We start from the raw sequence: 24,255 nt of genomic DNA, 5'->3' as shown, positions 1-24,255 counted from the left end.
TCTTAGACCTTCGGAACCTCAATCGCTTCCTCCGGAAGTAGAAGTTCAAAATGCTCACTCTGGCTCAGCTATTGTCTGCTCTCGACCCACAAGACTGGATGGTGGCACTGGACCTGCAGGATGCTTATTCTTATATTCCCATCCTGCTGGACCATCGGCGTTACCTACGATTCATGGTGGGCCAGGAGCATTTTCAGTTCACCGTGCTCCCCTTTGGCCTTAGCAGCGCCCCTCGGGTGTTCACGAAAGTGATGGCGGTGGTCGCAGCTCATCTCCGCAGAGCAGGGGTTTCAGTCTTCCCCTATCTCAACGACTGGTTGTTCAAGGCAGGCTCGCCTCAGACAGTCGTCTCCCATCTCCAGACTACGCCGACCTCCAGCTTTTGCTGGGATTTTCCATCAACGTGCCAAAGTCGCACCAGATTCCCTCTCAGAAGCTCCTCTTCATCGGAGCAGTTCTGGACACGGCACAGCTTCGGGGTTATCCTCCCGAACAATCAGGCTATGATTCCGATATTTTAGCCCTTGTCCTGGGTTTCAGTCAGGAAGACCTTGAGGCTGCTGGGACTCATGGCCTCCTGCTGACTACCTATGCCAGGTGGCATATGCGGGCTCTGCAGTGGGACCTGAAGTTCCAGGGGGGGCATCGCGATTATTTTTAAATCAAATTATGTATGTACTTTCGATGCTTTCCCCATGCCTGGATGTGAGGCTGGATATTTTAAACTTGCTACATGCTCCCAGTTCACTCTATCAGGTCTCCTGATTTACCGCCCTCCTGGAAATATGAACGAATGGACGATGTCTTTCGATGACATCATTGCTCCCCTATCCCTGAAGGCGGCCAATTTCACTATTCTTGGCGACCTGTATCTTCATCTGGAAGATAATCAATGTAATGCGAGCAAACTGTTCTTATCTGAACTAGAAGCTTTAAATATTCTGTTATGCAACTCCGGACCAACACACTCCGCTGGACATTTATTAGACCCTATTCTTTCTAACCTTCGATTTGAATGTTCTTATCCGGCCCGCCCCCTGGAATGGTCAGATCACTATGCTTTACATTTTGTTCCATCTTTGACTAAAACCCCGACTAGAGACAATGGCAGTAAGGACGTGTTCATACGTCAGTGGAACAAACTTGATATAATCAATTTCAATACTCGCTTAATGGACACACTTCCTAATACCGACACGTCCATACCTGTGTTAAATACTGCAGTTTCCAAATGGCTGAGCTCCGCCATTGATGACGTGCTCCCTCTAACACCCAAGAATTTCACATCCCATCGACCTCCTGCACCCTAGTTTTCTGAAGACCTAAAGTGCATGAGATCCCATTGTACGGTCTTGGAAAGGAAATGGAGACGCTCCTACTCCGCTCCTCATAAAGTGGCCTATAAGGAAGCCCTTAGAGACTATCACCACCAATGCAAAATGGCTAGAGCCGCCTATGTTTCTAACACAGTTACTAATGCCCAAAACTGTCCACGTACCCTATTTTCTGTTGTAAAAAAATTAACAGGAGAAGATGTGGTACCAGCCCCCCCTGCCTTAGACGAGACCCAATGCAATTCTATTGCAAACATTTTTATATCCAAAGTAGAGCGTATCTACGATTCTTTAAACCCCTCTACATCCTATGATACACCTTTGATTGAGCCAGTTTTGACTCCTGGTCATTCACCCTTTGCAATGGCTAAACAAACACATTGGTCACTCTTCGATGCCTCCTTTTCTTCTTGCCTGAATAGCATCAAATCTGGCTCCCCACGGGATCCGATACCAGCCAAAATTTTAAAATTGCTTGAACCTGGCCCTCGTCGTGTGCTAATGCACCTCCTTAACTCCTCACTATCAGAGTCACATGTCCCACAGGAGTGGAAGCATGCAATGATTATTCCCTTACTGAAAAAGGCTGGAGCCGATGTTGCCAACTTGTCGAATTTCAGACCTATTTCATTGCTGCCCATTCTATCAAACATTTTGGAAAGGCATATCAACACACAATTAACCAATCTTGTGGAGAGCTCGGGATTTCTGCATCCGTCTCAGTCAGGCTTTAGAGCGCACCATTTGACCGAAACCACACTCTTAGGAGTCACCGAGAGTCTGCGACAGTGTCGACCGCGGAGAAACATCCGCCCTCATTCTTCTCGACCTGAACGCGGCGTTAGACACTGTGTCTCACTCCATTCTTCTTGCGACTCTTCGGTCCCTGGGTGTAGAGTGTGCTGCTCTAGCTTGGATAGCCTCCTTTTTAAGAGACCGCACTTTTCAGGTTTTCTCTGCATCTGCCTCCTCTACAATTTGTCCATCGGACCATGGCGTTCCCCAAGGGTCGATACTCAGCCCCTTATTATTTAATATCTATATAAGACCTTTGGCTACCATTGTGGAGAATGCCGGCCTTAGTTTGTACTCTTACGCCGATGATACACAAATAATTTTTCTCTTTCCAATGAAAAAAGTAATGACACCTCTACTTTGAAGGAAAGTTTGATTTGTGTCTCTAAGTGGATGGAGAGTAATTTCCTGAAACTTAACGGCGATAAGACCGAGGTTGTGATACTAGGCAGGGTTAAGGACCTCTGGGGCCCCCACCATTGGCCCAAGGACATGGGACCTACCCCGCAGCCTACAACTGTAGTACGCAATCTCGGGTTAACCTTACAATGAGACAGCAGGCTGTGAAAGTGGCTTCGATTTGTTACGCCACCCTGAGATGGCTTCAACAAATCCTGTGGATGTTGCCCCCTTCGACTCAAAGAACGGTTGTCCAGGCGTTGGTTGTTTCCCGCCTGGACTACGGCAAGGTTCTATATCTTGGAGCCGATCTGACAACCATGAAAAAACTTCAGGTTGTTCAGAACGCTGCCTGCTAGGCTGCTCCGCAACGTCCCCAGGAGAACATCTGCCTCTCTAGCACTCCGCCACCTTCACTGGCTCAAAATTCCAAATAGAATTAAATTTAAAGCCCTCTGTCATGTTTTTAAAATTAAGCAAGGCTCAGCTCCCAAATACCTTCAGGGCCTCATCCAGGCTTATAAGCCTAACCGAACTCTGAGATCATCAGGTAAAGGGGATTTTTGCGTTCCCAGATTTAGGCTAGCTAAAATGGGAGGCCGCTCCTTTGCCCACTTGGGCCCCAAATTTTGGAATACTCTTCCTGTGACCCTAAAGACAGAAACAAATCTTTTTCGCTTACGCAAGGGACTTAAAACTTGGCTCTTTCAACAGTAATTTGTAGCCTCTCCTTAGTAAAATCAGCATACAAGTTGTTCTTCTTCAGTCTATCCCTGAGCGCCGGAAAACCCACTGCGGGTAGCTGTGCGCATGATAAGTTTAAATAAATACATAAATAAATAAATAAATAAATAAATCAGGGAAACCTGTCCGATTACGTCTAGATCTCGGAGGGTGCTGCGCAACAATTGCAGTGGTGGCTCACGAATCAGCATTTGGTCTGCGGCAGATCCCTCTCTCTTCCCCAACCGGAGCACACAGTGGTGACAGATGCATCCCTCCAGGGATGGGGCGGCCACATGGTAGAGGTGAAGATCAGAGGCCTCTGGTCTCCGGCGGAGTCCCGGCTCCAAATCAACGTTCTGGAGCTTCGGGCGATTCTTCTTGCACTGAAGGCATTCCTCCCCTCTGTCAAGGTGAAGGTGGTGCAGGTGTTCACGTCAACACCACCACCATGTGGTATTGAAACAAACAGGGCGGGGTGGGGTTGTAGACCCTATGTCATGAGGCCCAGCACCTCTGGACATGGCTAGAGCGTCACAGCATTTCCTTGACGGTTCAGTACTTGGCAGGTTGTTTAAACGGCAGGGCTGACGAACTCAGCCGCCAGTGTCTGATGGGTCATGAACGGCGTCTTCACTCTGAGGTGGCGCAAGGTCTCTTTCAACAGTGGGGAGAGCCTTGGTTAGATCTGTTCGCCACCGAAGAGAGCGTGCAATGTCATCAGTTCTGCGCGTTGGAATTTCCAAGGCGGCACTCGCTCCGTGACGCTTTTCGTCGCGAGTGGAGTTGCGGTCTGTTGTACACCTTTCCGCCTATACCATTTCTGCCCAGAGTTCTGAAGAAGACGAGACACGACAGGGCCCAAGTCATCCTTGTGGCTCGGACTAGGCTCGAAGATTTTGGTATCCCGAGCTACTCAGTATGAGCCTGGATCCCCTGATCAGACTGCCTCTGCGGGAGGATCTTCTGTCGCAGCAGGAGGGGATGGTTCTCAACCAAACCTGTCCAGCCTCTACCTTCAGCGGCGACAGTTGATTCCATTTGACTTGCCTCCCGAAGTCTGTGATGTCATTCTGGCAGTCAGGCGTCCCTCCACTAAATCGGTATGCGCCTGCAGGTGGAACAAATTTGTGGCATGGTGCACAGCCAAGACTGTGGATCCCCTTTCTGAGGTCCTTTCGTTCCTTCTTTCTCTGGCTCGGCAGGGCTCTGCTCTGGGCACTATCAAGGGCTAACTTTCGGCCATTTCAGCCTTTGAGGCTTCCAGATCAGCCTTCTCTTTTCAAGTCCCCTGTTGTACAGAGATTCTTAAAAGGCATTACGCATATGTTCCTTCCTGTTCCTTTCATAATGAATCAGTTGGACTTGAATCTTGTTTTGACCCATCTCAAGTGCGCGCTCTTTGAGCCGCTTCACAATTGTCCCTTACGTCTTCTGACTTTGAACACTGCCTTCCTGGTGGCTATCACTTCTGCCAGGAGAGTGAGTGAGCTTCAGGCTCTTTCTTTTAAGCCTCCTTTTTGGTCGGTTCATCCGGACAAGGTTGTGCTTCGCACTCGTCCTTCCTTCTTGCCTAAGGTTGTCACTGCCTTCTACATCGGGCAGACTATCACCTTGCCCACTTTCTTTCCGCCGTCTTCCAGAGACGTTCCACCGTCTGGACCCAAAACGTGTGCTTTCCTTTTATCTGAATCACACACAAGCATTCCCAGTGGATGACCAGCTCTTTGTTGGCTACGCAAGTGCCAAGAAAGGCCGGGCTGTTCACCAGAGAACTATCTCCCACTGGGTCGTCTTGTGTATCAAGGCCTGTTATTCTATGGCTAAAAAAGGAACCTCGGGTGGGGCTGCACACCCATTCTACCAGGGCAACAGCAGCCACTACTGCATTGGGACGAGGTGTCCCCTTGCACGACATCTGTCAGGCTGCCACGTGGGCTTCACTGCACACTTTTACAAAGCATTATTGCCTTGACAGTCCGGTCCGGAGGGACGGCTTCTTTGGCCGTTCTGTTCTCCGTGACTTTCTGGTGTAATCTTATTCGCAGACCCACCACCGGGGTTGGTATTGCGGGGGTATCTATTCTAAGGTAAGGAATCTATCACTAACGTGTCTCTTTCAGATGCACAATTTACTACTTGTGTAACGATATATCTGTAAGAGACATTAGTTAGTGATAGATTCCTTACCGCCCCCCCCTCCCCGTTCTGCAAACTGATTACTGGTGTTAAGGTCATCCTTTCGGGCCCTAGTTTTTATGCACCAGTGGTCAGTATCTTACATGCCTCTGTGTTCCTGTTGTGGAAAGTTGCGTACAGAACTGACATCAGCGCACGTGGGCGCATCTAAGTAGGTCCAGTGATGTAATCTCGACGCCAGCGACGCACGCGGAGCCGTACGACGACGCCTATCGACACACAGGGGTACTGTTGATGAAAGTTTTCTGGATCCAGTCTGATGCCTGGGGATATTCTATGGTAAGGAATCCATCACTAAATAATGTTCCTTACAGATATATGGTTACACAAGTAGTAACTTGTGCTACAGGTTTGTGTCGCAATAGCGGGAGAGGGTAGGGTCTTCTATTTGATGAGTTGCTCTTGGAGGGGGTTGGGTTGCGATGGTGTACGTCCGGACATCAATTTTTTTTGGGCTGGTACGATATTGTGGTTTAGTCCTACTTGTCCTGGTGGGGGAAGGGGGAGAATTGGTTGTGAGATCTATTTGGCTAACCTGTGGGATCATTGCCCCCCTGTCCTGTTCCAGGGTTTGACGCAGCGCAGCGGGTGCCTGGCGACGAGGGCGGTGTGCCATTTTCGCAAAGATGCTCTGTTTAGACTTTACACTAGATTTGCTAAGCAAGAAAATGTTGTGATGCGCAGGCACAAATTCTATACTGCTCCTCAAAAGGAAAATGAAACAATAGATGAATTTGTCTCTAGGCTAAGGGAACTCTCTATGAAATGTCAGTTTGGGAACATACAAGATGAGATGATTCGAGATCAGTTAATTGTACAATGTTTTAGTAAAAAAACACAGGAAAAGTTGTGGGCAGCTAAAAACCCCACCCTTACTGAGGCAATTACCATTGCCAAAGTCGCTGAAGAAAGCGATAGGTGTATGAAGGAGCTTAAAAGAATACAATTGGGACACAATAGTTGTCAGGAGGTTGCGAGTTTACAGGCAGATGCTTCAGAGAGCATTGGTTTAATACAAGGGAAACAGACGAATAAGGGGGGGAAACCCACAACCTCTTTTAATAAAAGTGGTACAAGCAAGTTTAGACCGCCTACACGGTCTTGTAATAGGTGTGAAGAATTGTACGGCTTTGTCCAGGGATTGTTTAAAAATGTGGGAAGAAAGGGCATTATGCACGGATGTGTAGAACTATTGGCTCAAGAAAGGTTGCTATGGTTGAGAGCGAAATTACTGATGATGAGGCGGAAGTAATGATGATTACGTCTGCTGGCAGCTTGGAGTCAACTGAGGGTGTTGTCCTATCTCGGCCTAGTGCAGATTTTGAATTGAATGGTATTGTTGTTAATTTAATGGTGGATACAGGGTCGCTTTACACAATCATCCCTAAGAAATTGTATAATTCAGCTTGCACTGGTTCTATTTTAGTGAAATCTGACATCACACTAAGGGGTTACCAAGGTGTGAGCATTGGTGTCCTTGGATACTTTGAGGCCAATATTGAGTTCAAAGGGAGAGTCACCCAGGGGAAAGTTTATGTGTCCCCACATGGCCCTGCTATTTTAGGGTGGCTACACCAATACGAGCTCAACATAAGGGTGAACCCGAGAGCTGATCCACCTGTTATGTGTGTTGAAGTTGAGAGTGCAGCATGCAATATAGTACAGGAGAACTTAGTGGTTATTCTTAAAAAGCATGAAAGCATTTTCAGTGAGAAGTTGGGGGAGGCCATTGGTTACCAACATGTTATCAAAACAAAGAAAAGTGTAGCACCTGTGAAACATACTGCTAGGAAGATACCCCTATCTGCAAGAGATGAGGTCAGAAAGGTTATCAAGCAATTATTGGAGGATGACATAATTGAGCCTGTGGAGGCCACACAGTGGTTGAGTCCTGTGGTTATCACACAGAAACCGGACAAATCCTTGCGCTTCTGTGTGGACATGCGGAGCCTTAACAAAGCCGTGATAATGGATAACTTTCCGCTTCCAAACATTAATGAGATTGTCCTGAGTTTGGGTGGAGGCAAAATCTTTTCAAAATTGGACCTTCGCAGCGCATACCACCAGGTTAAGCTCCATCCGGACTCAAAGCAATTCACATCGTTCATCACTCCGGAAGGAACTTACCAATTCAAAAGACTTCCTTTTGGTCTCTGCTCTGCAGCAAGCGCTTTCCAAAGGATCATTACAGACGTACTCAAAGACATTGAAAGGGTAGTATTTTTCCAGGATGACATCCTGATTCATGGTTTGGATGTTGGTGACCATGATGTTATCCTGGACAAAGTTCTCTCTGCTCTTTCAAGGGCAGGCTTAACATTGCGCAGAGAAAAATGTGTGTTTGCTGTGGAGGAAGTAGACTACCTGGGTTACCACGTATCTGGCCGTGGCATACAACCCAAAAAAGACCTAGTAAGTGCTATTTGTAATGTGTCTGAACCTGATGACAAAGACAAACTAAGGTCTTTTATGGGCATGGTTGAGTACTATGCGAAATTTGTAAAGAACTTTGCAGAAAAGGTTGAACCCTTGCGAATTATCTTGCGAAAAGGGAAAGGTTTTACTTGGGGTGCAGATCAGAGGAATGCCTTTCTATTGATCAAGCAGAACATATTGGATGCTAACATTCTTTCAAGTTTCGTGCAGTCATATCACACCATTCTCACTGTTGACGCCAGTTCTGTTGGGATTGGTGCCGTTCTAACACAAAAAGGGGGTGGCAAACAGAACACTATTGCTTTTGCGTCGCGTTCTCTGACTGAGACTGAAAGGAATTACTCGGTCATAGAACGTGAAGCACTGGCGGCTGCGTGGGCAACTCGGTATTTCAGGGTGTATTTGTGGGGAATCACCTTCACACTCAGAACAGACCATAAGCCCCTGTTGAAGGTTTTAGCCCCTGGGGGGATTAGGAACTGCTCTGGGAGGTTAGCGAGGCTTGCTGTCAGTGTGCAGGAGTTTACATATAGTGTGGAATACTTGCCTGGTTGGTGCAACAGTGTAGCGGACTGCCTATCTAGATTACCTGACACTAAAGTGTCGCCTAAGGAGTTGGTGACCGAAAGTGTGGTCGCGTTTTTGGATGACTTAGAAAGCGACTTACCCAGCTCTATATCTAGGAGGGAATGGATTGAGGAAATGGGGAAAGATCCTGTTATGGTTGGCCTATTCAAGATGTGCAAAGAAGGGGTGTCAAGGCAAAGTACAGTCTCACCTGCTCTTAGGCCTTATGTTCAGTTACAAGATGAGATTTCTTTACAAGGGGAGCATATCCTTGTGAGGGGTGAGAAATACATACCTCCGGTATCCCTCAGACCCCGTATCATTGCCCTGGCGCATGAGGGCCATCTAGGCCAAACCCTTACTGGCAAACGGGTCAAAGCTGATTTCTGGTGGCCGGGGGTAGATGCACAGGTGAGGAGTTGGGTTGAGCAATGCCAGCCCTGCAAGGAGTCTGAAAAGAGGTTGCAGGTTTGTGCGGGCAAAGGTGACATGGGGAAAATTATCACAGACGATGGTGTATGGCAGAAAGTCTGCATTGACTTTATAGGCCCCTTTCATGACTTGACTGATGCTGAGAAGTTCGCCTTGGTATTGGTGGATTCTACTTCAAGGTGGGTTGAGGTTGCTTTCATGAAAAGCATTACTGCTGAGTCCACTGTCAGGGCCCTTGATGAGATATTTCGGCGTGAGGGTATTCCCTCAATGGTGTTAACGGATAATGGCACGCAGCTTACCTCTGCCATTATGGAGGATTACTTTATTTTTCTGGGAGTAAAGCATTTGCGTACATCGCTTTACAACCCACAAGGGAATGGACTTTGTGAGCGAATAAACAGGCTGGTTAAGGGCACTATGCAGCTCGCCTTAGCGTCAGGACGCCCTGTGCAGAAAGAGATTAAAGAAATGCTGTGGGCATACCGCACAACTGTTCATAACAATATGTCTGTAACACCTTTTGAGCTCATGAGGGGGAGGGTGCCAGGCACGAAACTCATTCCTACTTGGCTACATGAGAAAAAGAACAAGGTGGGAGGCGACATCCGGGGTAAAGCCCTCTCTACCAAAATAGCTGAAGGGGACCTGGTAAAAGTTAAACCTGGAGGTAATCAAAAGATGTTCAACAAGTTCAGGGGACCCTACCTGGTCAAGTCTGTAGTTGACAATTATGTGAAGTTGCAAAATGGTCAAACGTGGAACCTCCGCAGGGTAGCACTTTACCAGAAAAGGGTTAAATCTGTGCCTTTAGCTCAAACTTCTAAGAATGTGGTTGCAGATAAGGTTTGTAGACCTATTCGCTGTAAGGTTGCTCCTGCCTATTTGAAAGACTATGTGTAATTCCGTTTGCTTAAGGGAGGATGTGGGGTTGAATGGCCTGTTTTACCTTGTCCTGCATTCTCAAGTGTAGCTAACATGTTCGATTCTGCTTTGTTCCTTTTGGTGTTTCACCTTTTCTCCGCAGAAGGTTACTGTGAAGCTTTTGACTTATGTATTCTACTGCTTTCTTTTTATTCTCTGTTTAAGGAAAAGAGATGTGTTGTATTCGCCCTGTGCCATGCGTCACTGTCATTGTCGCGCGCTGTGCTCGCGCTGCCGACTTGGTGACATGTCTCGTGTTCGGTCCAACGGTCGTCAGTGGCCCGTTTGGTTCCGTCCACGATGGTTGGGTTTTCTACGTCGTATCTAAATAAACGACCCTACCTGACACGACGCTGGTGTGCCGCCTCTTACTTCTATTTATAACAAAATGTTGCGACAATCTAGACATTTTTAAGTAAACCACACTATCACTTCTTCACTTGTCACATCACAAAAAACAGCTCCACAGTAACTCTGGCGGTGAAGCCCACCGGGGAGGCACTCGGCCTCTCCCGGTGGGGCCCGATGATGAAGCATGTCACCATCCAGGTTGGTGAGTGAGGACCTTCTATATAAATCCAAAAGATTTATATATCTAATCCCATGCACCCTCTGTTGAGGTTACAGTAACTACACTAATTTGTTGTTTAAGCTATATATTTGGGGACTAAGACTGCATTCGCTACATTTCCCCTCCCTCTCTCTTTGATGACTTATAATCCATGCAGCACACGTTTGACACTTATCCACACGCTTACTTTTGGAGGCTTCCTTACCTCGCTTATCTGGGGAGGGGAATGTAGTAGAGTGGATAGGGAATTTCTCTTCCAGCCACCAGGGGGCTAGTGGATCCCAAGTTGGAGCAATATTACTTGGCCTTCCAGATCCAACACGCTGCACATTGGCTTTTGGAGGGGATAATTGGGAGAAGTCCCTTTCACAGGATGCTGTGAGGGCCAGTCTCTTTCCCAGCTTCCAATGGCGGGGAGGTGGGAAGGGATGGAAGAGGGCAGGGATGCAGCCCCAGTACCATACCTTATTAAACATACGGCTTCCTTGGGGGTACAGACGCTGGGGGACCTAATCCCCAATGAAGAGTTTATCACATTTGAAGCTGCAGAGCAAAGTTTTTGCATAGGGCAGGGACAGTTCCTTCAACATGCTAGTTACAGCTTTAGTCCGGGATATATGGCCCTCCTTCCCCATGACTCCATTCGCCTCACTTACATTTAAGTGCTTGCTGGAATTAGGCAGAGGACCCCACTTGGTCTCTTTCCTATACAAAGCAATGACAGCTGATCGGTCGTGCATTCCATCCCCTGCCCGTGTGACCTGGGGATACTATTTAGAATGCGCAATGGGCAAGAATGTGTGCATTGGTGAAGTTCATATCGAATAATGCCAGATCTAAATTTACACATTTTCATTTCCTACATCGCAGGTATGGCACGCCAGTGCTCTTACATGAAATGAACCCTAGTAGGTCGGTTAGTTGTCCCAGATGCCGGACCCATGTCCTCTTTTTTATATTTGGCATTGGCTTACCCAGCTATGCATACATTCTGAATGAGTGTGGTGGCTCGGGAGAGCAGGTTCCCTTTAATGCAGACCCTACTGGTTGCCTGTTGGGTGACATATTTAGGCAGAACGGTTAGAAAATGGCGTTTAAGTTTGTGCATGTGTTGCTACTACCGGCTAGACATAGAGTGGCAATCAACTAGATGGGTCAGGTGAGTCCCAGTGTGGAGCGTTGGGTGGCAGAGGTGGCTGAATGGGCAGTGGCAGAGTAAGTATGTGTGAAGCAGTGCAGGCGCGATAAGGTGGGGGATGATCTGGGGTTGTGGACGAAACTCCTGGCTTTTTTCATGGACAGACCCAGGGGGATCTCGAATGTTATACTCAACAGATGAAGAGGACTATGCCGCGACAGAGGGTGACTAATTACGTTTCTGTGGGGTGTGGCATTGCCTTGTTGAATGTCCAGAGGCTGACTGGTATTTTGTTATTTTAATCGTATATTCATGAAGGAGCTCGATCTAGGTATAATGCTAGAGTTCAGATTTGCCTATGTTGTATCGGCTGATCCTCTCTGCGAAATGGTTGATGAGGGCTATTGTTGATATATCTTTTTTTGTTATTTCGGACGAAATCAATAAAGAAGGTCTTAACAACAAATAAAGCCTGAAAAGCTCTACAATGGAGGGATTGCCTTTATTTGTGACATCATGAATGGCAGGTGAGCTTGAAGATGACCGGCAGCAGCTTCATTGTGATGGGCAGTTCCAGCTGCCCTCACCCTAGTTTTTGGTTGCCTGTTGGAAGAGGATTTTTCCATGAACTGCCTTTCCTGCTTAATTGTAACTGGCTCCTCAGGTCTTAAATATGATGTAGTATAACGAACCTTAAGTGTATATGCATGATAACAATGTAAAGCTATGTAAAACAGCAAATACATTTAAAAATAAATAATTGTTTTAGTAAGCCATGCTAATATTAAACCTATGAAATGGCTTAAGCTATTGAGCACTGAAAATTCCTGAATTTGTTTTATTTCAGGGAATGAAGGAAATGCACAAAATGTGAGGTGGTCGACATGCATTTATTTTTATGCACGAGTGATGGAGGCCCTTGTGACACGACGAAAATACAGTAAGGAATGAAATTAATATTAGCCATTTAAAATCTGATCTGTCTTGTTTACATATTGAAAAGGTGACTGCTTGACTTGTGAGAAACTGCGGGTAAGCTGTTAGGAGGACAGTTGCACTTTCTCACGTGAGTATGAAGTAATTTTCATTAAAATGTCTAAATATGTTCAATATTACACATTTCAAAAATATTTGCTGCAGTGAACATTTGGAAGTTATGCGAGATAATTCCTTGAAAACATTTCATGTAACTCAGGGGGTAGTACCATAAGTAACCTGGGAGTGCTGGTGCAAGGGAGACAGTAGACACATGGGGTGTTACCTAGCATGGGATAAAAGGCAGATGATGAAACTTCGAGACATCTCGAGTATGCAAAGCAATTTGCCTCTAGTCACATCCGCCCTAAAAATAACAGTGCTCAGTAGTCTTTAGCAGCCAGGTACCTGAATCAAAGAACAGCATCATATTTATTTGAACTGAAATCCAATTCATTTTTTTCTTATAAACTCGTGGTTATAGGTAAACAGAATGTAATTTGTAATAGTAAGTTACATTCCCAGGGCGGACTTCCGGGGAGATCTGTTAATAGCCTCGGAAATGACAATCCCTGATCTCAGTTTAAGACCATCAGCAAAGGTACCAGCTAGGCGTTGATGGCTAGCATTCTCACATCTAGCATTTACTTCTTCAAGGTTGAGTGACACAGTGCAAAGGATGAATAGAGAAGACATAGGCCCCAAGATGTCCCGCTGATGTCCTAAATAGCTCCATGGGAATTTGGATGGCTTGGATCCAGTTTCAGATCAATGCTTGGAGATGGGGGTGTGGGACAGACTTTATGAGAGCACACACATTCGTATTCTCAGGTTTCACACTCAAACCAAGGAAATAATATGAAAGACCTTTATATTTTCAGCACATCTTTAAAGTTGCTTTATTCATAGTTTCATTTTTCCTCAGCGTGTTATTAACAACAGTAAAACAAAAGAACATTCACTTTCTTATAAGTGCAGAGATTACCACAGGCTGATTGTCCCAAGGGAACACAGGCAGACCAGGATTTCCAAGCAGGGCTGCTCCTCTGAAATGTGCGACTGCGCAGTCTGAGTCACAACACGCATGTCCGACATGCAATGATGTTCCAGCTCTAATGTTCTTTTAATAGACGCTGGCCTGAAATTTGATCGGTACCTCCCAATCTCCATCTGCTTTTCAGAGACAACATTTTGGGAAAATCATCACTCTGGTGCAATATTGTGGGGGCAGAGCCTAGAGGCATCTCCTTATGCGTGATAAGGCTACTGTTCTCACCTCAATGCAGTATTTTGAGAGCAGTATTAGTGACAAATGTGGAAGGAAGGGCTTTGCTTAGATACAATTAAAAAAAAGTCAATATTTCTACTAGGGTTCACAAATCAGTGTTTTTCCTCACACAGTGCACATTTACCCTTCAAAAAAAAGATATTTCTTCAATTTGTTTTTTTAATCACAGGCAAACCTCTACTTCATAGCATGACAATTTGTACAAATTACTGAATCTGCACATTAATCAATGTGTGCAGTCATAATCTTATCACACAAATGCCACCATATGTGGGAGGAAAGGTTGAGACTCCTTGGTTCTTGGAGCCACTTTATGAATTCAGAGGTTATAAATCATTGAGGTTTGTTTCGGCCAGGGAAGAATTTCAGCATCGCGCTGCGTCGCTTGGTATATTTCATCAGTAGAAAATTCTTCCTTTAGGTCTAGTCTAGAAACTTGTTAAAAGCATCCATTTTTTTTTAATGTGCCAATGTTCAATTAATCAAACTGACAAACTATTTTCCACACTTTTACAAGACCAATGTTTCAGCATCTACTCCATGGCCTGGTCAGAGCCAGGTGACAGACTGTGGATCTTAACTAATGGTCCAAGGAAGCGCAAAACAACCCATCAATCTTAAGAAAATATTAGGAAGTCAAAAAGCGCAGCCACTCCTAATTTCGAAAATTTAAAAAACCTATTTGAGATTGGTGTGGTAGTGATTTGGTCATGTGATTTGGTGAAGACCAGCCGCTTATAAAGATTGGGCCTTAGCAAAGCCCACACGGTCATTGTCGCGGTCGAAAACGGTGTAGTACTCGCCAATGAAGACATCACCCAGGATCCAGAGTGGCCCAGCGGGCGGGGGAACGTCCAAACCCATGAAGCCGCTCAGACAGATAGTTTGTCCTGCTTGAGATACCTAGAGCAGGGATGAGGGTGGGTGGGGAGAATGAAAAAAAGAGAAAACATTTTAAATATAGCAGCAGAGTATGACTAGGTCCAGATTACTCCAGCTTCCAAGCTCATGCAGTTCAGATTTTTTCCTTTGCAATCTGCGACATATAAGAACAGAGCGTAGTGGGAGAAGCAGAGCTACAAGTCACAGAATGCAAAGCTAAAACCTAGATTAGATGAGACTTTGTGTGTGGACGTGGCCATCTTGAGAGCTCCGCGAGGGCTAAACGTAAACTACTGAACTATTCACTCATGACATTCCCCAGAATCAGACGATGTCAGGGCAGGTGTTTGGCTTATGCCTACAAATTGATGGGTCCCCATAAAGAACTTACCTTGCCCAAGACCATTTGTGTAGAAGACAAGCATCCATTACTGCTACTACTGTTCAATGGGAATGAAACTACACTACTGCAGCTCATGTTGTCCCAAGTGGGAAGGGATATATGTGGAGTAATTGTTTTTCAAGAAGGATTATGTATCTCAATAAATAAAATCGAACATTCACAGAAGAGTAAGGAAAGTGATTTACAAAGGATCTATGGTTGGTTGATTCCTATATTTAATATTTGTTGGCTATCTAAGGATGTAATTTACAGCTGCAATATTAGATTGTGAAACATGTACATGTGACTAACAATGAGGTTCAGGAAACAACAAAGGTGTTAACTAATACTCTAAGTGCAAGTCAGCCATCTTAGACCTTATAGGCCGGTAGGTCTTACTGGCAAAAACATTATTTTTTCAAGATGAAGTTACAAGAACTGTGCAGCCATCTCTGCCTCTCTCTCTCACACAGCCAGTCCTCGTTAAAACAGATGTCGCCCATGGGCAACAACCGGATATATTTGGATGTCAGCACAGCGATGCACTGAGATGTGCTGGCACAGCAGATTCCTTCGTTTCATACACACAATTCAAAACATAGGGGAGAGAGAGAGTTCATTAGCATGAGAGCAGAGTCTTTCTAGTTCGAATTTACAGAGAGCAGCATTTACTTCAAGAAGCATCATGGCGCCAGCAAAGACTTAACATCCAAGTTTAACCACTTAAGAGGCATAAAAACGAGACAATGAAACCTTAGTTCTCAGTAATTAGGGTAAACTAGTATCCAGTTTGGCTAAGCATGTATTCATTTTACACAAGTGTTCTGCCTGTGTTTGTAGTGCTGTCTTACATGAGCATTTATGTGTTTTCTATCTACACCTTGCATGTGAAATATCACTGGATTGCCAGAATTTAATCCTCCATTATTTCCTAATTAAATAATTTTTTTCCTATGTGCAGGAAACACAACTTTTTTTGTTGAAAAGGTAGAAACATTATTTACGAAAGCTATGCACCTCACATTTGTTCTAGTAAGGGAAAGAAGCAGAAACTGTGATACCATTTGCCCTGACGAATGTCCCTGACCGATAACGGCACTATAGAGGGCAGAAACATGTTGGCCTAATACGAATGGATTGGTCATTATACCTATATACCATCCCGTTGTGTTTTAGCCGTATCCAAGGTACTGAATAATAAAGGTATACCTCTGGGTCTACCTCAAGTTATTTTTTGATGATCTGGATATCTTTCTGTGCAGTATACTTTTCTTAAGAACTCCCAAGTAATTAAGTGGAGTTGAGAATCATCTTACCAGGGTAGGATAAGTTAGACAATCATGAAGCATGCCACAATAAGTGGGTGAAGCTTCCACTTTCATTCTAATTGGCACTCCGAGGGTGAATAAACCCCACTGGTGACCACAAATAGGGTTAGTGCTTGCTGAAGATTGGCTAGGTGCCAAGTTAGGCACTACACCATCACATTGTTCTGTGATTGTTACAAAAAAGGAAAGGGGACTAACTCAAAAACGTGGTCTCCAACAACTTTGAAAAATAGAAGTATCTATGTATCCTTTGCAAATGAGAGTTCATTTCCCATCTTGGGGACCACATCTCTGAGAGACCTTTCACCATGAAACAAAAAGCCAGAGTTGGGGGAGGTGAGCTCTAGAAAAGGCGCCTCCCGTAAATCTATCTTCAGACAGTATTTGTTGATATTGTAAAAGAGGATGTACCTCATGCAAAGTATTGTGGGCTATGTCTGGCGGCTTTTAAGTGGACAAACCTTTAAATCGCTCCTGCTGCTTTCCTCAATGCAAAATTCTGAATCCAAGTGTCTCCAGAGTGGTTCCTGTCAGGCCATTATAAATACAGTAAAAGTAATCAGTCCGAGACACTTCACTGATTTGTCCTCAAAGAGGCTTCATCTATCATTACACCCAGTTAATTGACCTTAACTGCTGGTACTAGAGAAGGGCCCAATGTTGCAGCCCACATGCAATCTTGCCAGCAATGTTTATTTATGCCCAACAGCGACATCTGGGTTTGCTTCTTTTAGCATCAAAAAGGTTTTGGTCATCGATTTTTGAATAAAAGATGCAGTTTCCAGCACTGGAAAGGGAGCCTGGCACATTCTGGTCATGTCCAATGATTAACCGGTGTATCATCAAAATAGCTTAATACAGAGTACCCAAATGATTTAATTCATGGAGGCGGGATTCAAGTATATACTAAAAGGCATCTGGGACAATGAAGAGCCCTGGAGGACTTCACACTGAACTATATATCTACGATTGAAATGGTGGTATGGTAACATACCTCCTAAAAGGATGAGAACCAGTTACAGTCTCGACAATTCCAATTTCCTCAAACCTGATCTTCAGAGAGGCACAATTCTCTGTAATGGATGCAGTAGACAAAGCCAATTAAATAATGACTACTACTTCTTTTAACTACACTGTGTCCCAGTTCGCCTCATGCTGTATCTCGAGGGTTGTTTGTGGCCAATCCTGGGGGAAAGCCAAGGTGCCAGGGATCAAGTCAGATGTCCCTTTAGACCAGTCGAGAGCTTTACAGCAAAAATTATTTCAGGGACCTTGTCAAAAGTGAAGTAGGTCGGTGATAGTTTTCTGTTACTAAGAAGTCCAGCCACTAGTGAGCAAGGAAGTAGCCATCACCATTTTCTACGGTGCGGAGACAGACAGGTGCAGAGAGACGATGGTAAAGATCTTGACAAGTCAATAAATAACCAGGATGAAGTAGCAGTAAAGAATTAACAGACATGTATAATCTGATAAGTCAGGATTTCACCAGTGCACGTTATATCTCTTTTTTAATTAGTAAATTATGCATGTGAGAATTTCAAAGGCAATGGAGTCACTATAAGAGTTGCTAATCTCTTTATAGAGGTATAGCATTATATATTTTTTAAAATTAGAAAAACAATAAAGAAATAGAGACAAAACCAACTCATCAAATTATTCCTTAGCTTGCTTTGCCCGGTAGCATGGATGAAAGAAAGTTTTTAAAACACAAAAAACTGGTCACCAGTTATACTATGGAAATACAGTTCAAGATACTCAATCTTGTTTTAGGAATAAACCTTTCTGGAAACCTATATTTGTTCAATACACCAAGCCCACTCTTTACTGTGCCATGTGCGTTCCTCGGGGAGTCTTTGATCTGGTTCTATAGCCTCACTATACAAGGCATTAGGAGGCTTCTTTACATTAACTTGCCCTACTTTTAATGGAGTTCTATAGGCCAGATTGAGGCCAATGAAGGGAGAGAGGACCAGACGTCTATCTAGAAAGTCCTGAGTGTCCTGAAGATAGGTTATTCTGTTGCAATTATTGAACACCTGTGTGTGCATTTATGTAGGTATGTCCTTGTCCAACTGTAGACTGATATAATGGGTGCAGAAGTTCACACTGCTGTTGCCTATGCTGTGCCCTTTCTGAGCTTTAGGGCGGCTTGTGTGGCCGCTGACAGTGTTGTACCATCTCAGTCTATGATGAACATTTGCAGTGTTATTGACCCTGCTGTAGCTCTTTTGTGCATTAATAAAACATGCCACTTGCTGGTCATGATGCATGAGTGTGTTAAACTGCTGCTCATGCTGTACCTTACTAAAGTGCTCAACAGCCTATACAGTGGCAAATTTCACAAACTGACATCTTAATAGCTTCTTGTTGAGAACAGCGAGTTAACCTGAGTAACTGTGAGCAAACGTACAAAGAGTTGAAAAAGAGAGAGAACCGGTTTAGACTTACCTTAAGCACATACTGATCTCCGGTGACTGCATAGGGCTTGCCTCCAAGGATAAAAGTGATGACCGGCAGGGAAGCAACTTTACCGCAAGGAATCATGTACTGCAGGGAATAATATAAATAAACACCATAGGTGATGGTTTGCTTACTTTTTCTAATTAGACAGATTAGGGTGAGTTTGAAGGACTGAGTATTTACTATGCCCGGGAACCCACATAAACAAGGATATACACAAGTTCAAATTTTTGTTCAATGAGAAAGCAAAACAAATAAGACTAGTTTAAAAAAAACCTAGGCTTTCAACACTGGATGAGCCATACACCAAGTAAGTGAGTAACATTTTTGATACTGCATTGATATTTCATCTACATCCACGGAGGAGGCAACATTTAAAGGAGATTTATTCTCATTTTGGTTGCTTGGATCCCCTGACATATGGACATTATACAAGGTGTTCAATGCTGTGCCAATGGCTGATTCTCATGTAAACCAACTAAACACACGCAAAGATAGAGATGCTGTGACAAATATTTAAGACGTTACGGACTTCTGGGCCTGGTCCACTTGGATAGATTCTAAAATGCAACTTCTAGAACCAGCAGATGTCAGCAGGGGCACATTGTTAGACACAGACCTCAGGCAGGAGATCCAACAAGAGCCCTATTTGACTAAGATTGACAACTGAGACAAGACCAGAGAAAGAAGAGGTTAATGGAAGGAAACCAGGACAAAAAGACCGACCAGTCATCGAAGGTAAATGAACTTTGACACCACTAGGACTAATAGACCCAGGATTAGTGGCAGATCTTCTCAGCCACAGTACTGGGGCTGGAGATTCATGAATTGACAGAGGAAATCTTAGACCCAGAAGCAAGACATTGGTGGGAGAACTCCATGGGTGAAAATGTCTTCCAAGAGCTCAGAACGATAAGATCATGAAATGACATCTGAAGTAGAGGATCCCGAGGGACACATCTCAGTCTCAGCTAGGAGGCAGATCTGTCAAAGGATGCTACGACTGGCTGATCTCTAAAGAGGAATTTGCATAAACTAGAGTGTTATACAACAGCCTTGACAAAACCTAGAGTTGGGCTTCTTCTTGGACAGGTTGTTGTACAGGCTGCTAGCATCAGTGGAGCCATTTGCAATGTTCCTCTCTCTGGAAGCTAGGCTGGCAGCAGAGATGACTAAAGGAGTATCTGTTCTTAAACTTCCAGGGGAAGAGGAGGGGGGAGGCTAAGGAGGGTGAAAGAAATACAGGTCTACTGAATGAACTGGTGCAGACCACATCATACCACCCTGAAGTATTATTCATTTACTATACATCCAAAGTTTGGAAAGTAAGAATATATAGACAAATGACAGATAGGAAAGTAAAAGTAAAAATCAATTTATAAATAAAATGAGTATTATTTGCACTCAATCTTGTGTGTTGCACACACACAAATGCACACAGGCAACTTTTAACAAATACAAATAGCCTATCCATCCATAGCAGATAAAGTTAAGTTCAAAAGACTCCTAACTTGCGCTGAGAATGAGGAATTTGAATGTAGTGTGTTGGAAAAATCAATTTGCTGGAAGGGTTGCTTAAAACGAAATAAGTTCTAATGGCAGAGTACACAATTCTGAACCTCAAGGGCTGGGTTGAAACTCATGATTCTCCATCGGATTAGCGTGTGATCATGGCCACCTGATTTCCTACCTATGCCTCAGTTCCATTTACTAGCAAAAAATGTAAGTGTCTCTTCAGGCAAATCAATTTGTAGAAGTCTATAGATGAAAATGAGCACATTCATATTGAAGTAATGCATAGCTTTGAACTTCTTCAGCTTGCAGCATGTTTGTCTCCTTAAGTGGCCTCCCGATGCTCTACTGGTAAATCGGTGAGCAGGCTCTTGCTATAGTAGAAGAAAGCTGCAGTCAATGGCTTTCAGTGAAATGCAATAGACCTGTGTGAAAGGAGGGGGCACTCACTGATCTATACCAATTTCACGTCATATTGTCCACCCTTGTACACTTGCAAATCCTCAAACCATGAAACTGAACCTACTGTAGGCAATGGCATTACAAAAAGGGCTTAAATTACCCTCCAAAATATTTTGAAGTGTATGGATGTCCCTAAAATTACATGGTGTTCCTTAGAAGCCAAAGGCATGATAACCCAAGTGTTTTTTAATAAATACCCTTTTAATGACAGCCGAGTCATAGCCTGTTGCCAGGGCTTTTGCTCTTCGATATTAGGGAGTCTTGAAGGCAGTCAATGCATCAACGACAACCACACAGAGAGGAGCACCTGGCATCCGGGGTATCCACAGTCACCATCACAGCAGCTAGCCAAGAGCAAGTCTCAACTAAGGACCATCACAAGAGGTAGGCAGAGTTAGGCAGCACAACGCACATTCAGCACGGCTGAATAAAGCCTTTGTGGTCAACGCTGAACCCCTGTGGTCGGACTGGCTAAGGTAGCAGACACAAGACCCATGTCTAGGGTGTAGAGTTACTGACTGCACAATACCAAGGAGGGTGGGAGGATCAGCCTGCCCAGTCCAAGTTGTGGAAGAGGTGCAGAGCCTTGAGTACTCAAGTCATCATTGCCAATCCAGTGCGAGCAGATGATCACGAGGAACGACACAGGCCACCTCCAACAGCAGCAATCCAAACTAGCAACAAAAGCATCATCAAGGTAGATTTTCATGTTGCCTGCCTAGTACAGCAGGGCCCGGCCCAGAACCACCCAATTCTGTACAAAATTCCCTAGCAGGACAGAAGGCAAAAGAGCCTGGAAATAACTGCAAGGCGGTGACTGAAGGACACAAGCAAGCTAGTATTCTAGAACATTTCAAATCGACTCCGAATTCAAGTGGAAGATCATTTCAGTCACAGGCCACTTATTAAGGCCCCCCGACTGCCCCAAGCCTATAACCCTTTTAGAAGCTTTCAATTTTCAAGAATCCCAAACGATCTTTCTCGTATTTGCCTCACACCTACTAGGCACAATATGCACACTTACCTCACCATGAATCAGCGGTATTGCTCCAATTGCCTTCTGTAACGCGGTCACCTCCTCAGAGGGCCCCACAATAAGTGAGGTACCAGTGTCCACTATGGCCTCACATCCACCCTTGCAGATGGTCAATTGGTCCCCAACGTTCATCCTACACAAAGCACAGAATGAGAAATGAAAGAAGTGAGGTCACTTCTCAAAGTAGAGCCCCTTTCAGTTAAAAATGTGCTGCATGCTAGCAAGACATGTGCACCACAAGAAAACCTACGGCTCACAAAGGAAATACCAACAATGGTGTGATGATCCCGGCTCATTCATCTATGAACAAGCACAGGCATGATCCAGGATGCCAACACCTCACATTATTATAACATAAAAGCTGCAGTCTTCCTCTTCTCTGCTAAGACCCTCTCTTTACTGGTTCTTCTGGAGCGCTACTGTGGAGAGCCAGTGTCTGCAGCCCCCTTCAATGAGCCCTTCAATACATCTTCCTTAGGGAGCAGTTTGAGTTTCACTAATTCCCTGCGATGGCTCATACTTCCAATGAGTGGGATTCTTCACTCTCTCCAAGAGACACAATCTCTCACAGCTTCCCCTGCCCTGCTTCAGATTTTTTATGCAAATTAGTCCTTCTACTATTAAGCTACCCTCAAACCCTTATTTCCTCCCATGGTATGACCTTGCATACCTTCTTGGACTACTATAGCCTCTATGCAGCGGGCTACTTGCCATGTTCCAAAGACACCACAACAAGGTCTCTCAAAGTCCCTCATTACCATTGCCCGTCCCTTTGTGGTACTCACTGGTCCATGTGGATCTGCCAGTATGCTTTGCGAGTGACATTATAATAATCAAAATCGCCAGTGTAGTACTTAGGGTCTGTGCCTCCCAAGAGGAGCTCCCCTCCAGGTTGAGTGGTCGGATTCCTAAACAGCAAAAACAAGAGACTTGTTATCACACATGAATTGCTACCTTTCAAAACAAAGACCGGCATCACGTAGAAAACACAACACAAATGACATCTGAAGAGAGAGAGAGAGAGAGCGAGAGATATGAGTGTAACTGTACAAGGCTGAACCTGGGAGATGTTTCTAACCAGAGGGGTAACTCTGCTTTCTAAGGATTCTCTTAGGTTTAGCCTCTGTACAACTGGGGAGCGAGTTCTGCAGTCTAGGGCAGTTTGGTGATCTGTGCAACATGAATGCTGGGTCTGCTTGTGACCTACCAGATCAAAACTGTAGTGAAAGCTGTTTTCAACCATCTGAAATACCAATTCAAAACATGTTTGTGGCTCTGCAAAATCAGAGATAAAGCTCTTCTATGTCAAAATCACTAAGTTGGTCAAGGACTCAAGTACGAATGACAGATCCTAACTGATTGAGCTTCCAACATGGGAGATTTATCAAAAGACCCGAATTGGTGAGAACTTTAAGCAAAGGAATGACTCAATGGTATGTGATTTGATGGCTGTGTGACCAGTGGGAGAGTCTAGCTGCTTCCAGTCAATGGAATCTTTATAGCTTTACAAAATGTCTTATTTTCTATTGTATGTGAAATCAGCACTATCTAAGTGGCAACTCTACAGTCTGTAGTCAAAGATTTGTATAAATCAAGGAACTAACATGTGAGCGGTTTGCAAGGTATATAAATGTAAATGGACTAGGTGTTTCCTAGTGCTAAACATAATTTCAGTGATGCAGGTTGCTCATACTACTAACAGCCAAACTGACTAAACAGAACACAGTGGTGTGAAATTTATCCGGCGATAAATTATGACAGCAATCTCATTATATAAGAGCTATAATAATAGTATCTCTGATTACGCCAGGGCTCATACTATAGTAGGGTTTGAATTCTAGCAATTTCCACACTTTGCCACCTTTCTACAGATCTACATACTGGGGCTAGAGGTAGCGTTAAACAATAGTTCCAGAGGTAGAAAGAGCTTTTGCGTCTGGGAAATCCTACTAACTTGCATATTTTAGGGGATTTTACCAGCTCTTCTCTAATCTTTACCTATACTGAGAAAAGGTTGGAAATTTACTCCTGACAAGGGTAGAAGTAATAACAAAACAAACAGTAGGGGAGGGCTAGAGGGACGTTTAAAGACCGATGCCTAAGTAATGTCCCCAAAGGACTCAATTATACACAAGGTACTTAGGGGTCTAGGAGCTGAAACCAGAAAAGTGTTTGCTGCTATAAAACCTATGTCTAGTTAGTACTATAGGAATATAAACAGTAACAGACCGAATCGCCAATAAATGAAACACCTGTAATCGTGAGTCACCCCAGTTGTTTTGGATTCCCATCAAAGTCTTACAAGATCAATATTATCATTTGGTAATCCCTGGCTGGTATTGTGTCTCCTGACCATTGAGATCACAAGCATACCCTCTCGGATGGTTCGGGGTAGCGACCACAATCACACAG

General features: G+C 44.5%; 1 protein-coding gene across 1 annotated transcript in view; it reads right to left on the bottom strand.

Moving 5' to 3' along the window:
- Positions 1-13,361: 13,361 nt before the first annotated feature.
- Positions 13,362-24,255, bottom strand: part of CTSD (cathepsin D) — a 46,567-nt gene continuing 35,673 nt past the window's right edge. The window contains exons 6-9 of the mRNA XM_086957723.1: positions 22,629-22,751; positions 21,832-21,976; positions 18,822-18,920; positions 13,362-14,684 (exon numbers count right to left, since the gene is read on the bottom strand). Coding sequence (XP_086813849.1) covers positions 14,517-14,684; positions 18,822-18,920; positions 21,832-21,976; positions 22,629-22,751 — 535 coding nt within the window. The 3' untranslated portion in view covers positions 13,362-14,516. The remainder of the gene's footprint in view (positions 14,685-18,821; positions 18,921-21,831; positions 21,977-22,628; positions 22,752-24,255) is intronic.

This window comes from Lissotriton vulgaris, chromosome 2_1 (assembly GCF_964263255.1).
Source record: "Lissotriton vulgaris chromosome 2_1, aLisVul1.2, whole genome shotgun sequence".
Taxonomy (NCBI): domain Eukaryota; kingdom Metazoa; phylum Chordata; class Amphibia; order Caudata; family Salamandridae; genus Lissotriton; species Lissotriton vulgaris.
The sequence above is the reverse complement of the archived record's forward strand: the minus strand, read 5'-3'. Positions and strand labels throughout refer to the sequence as shown.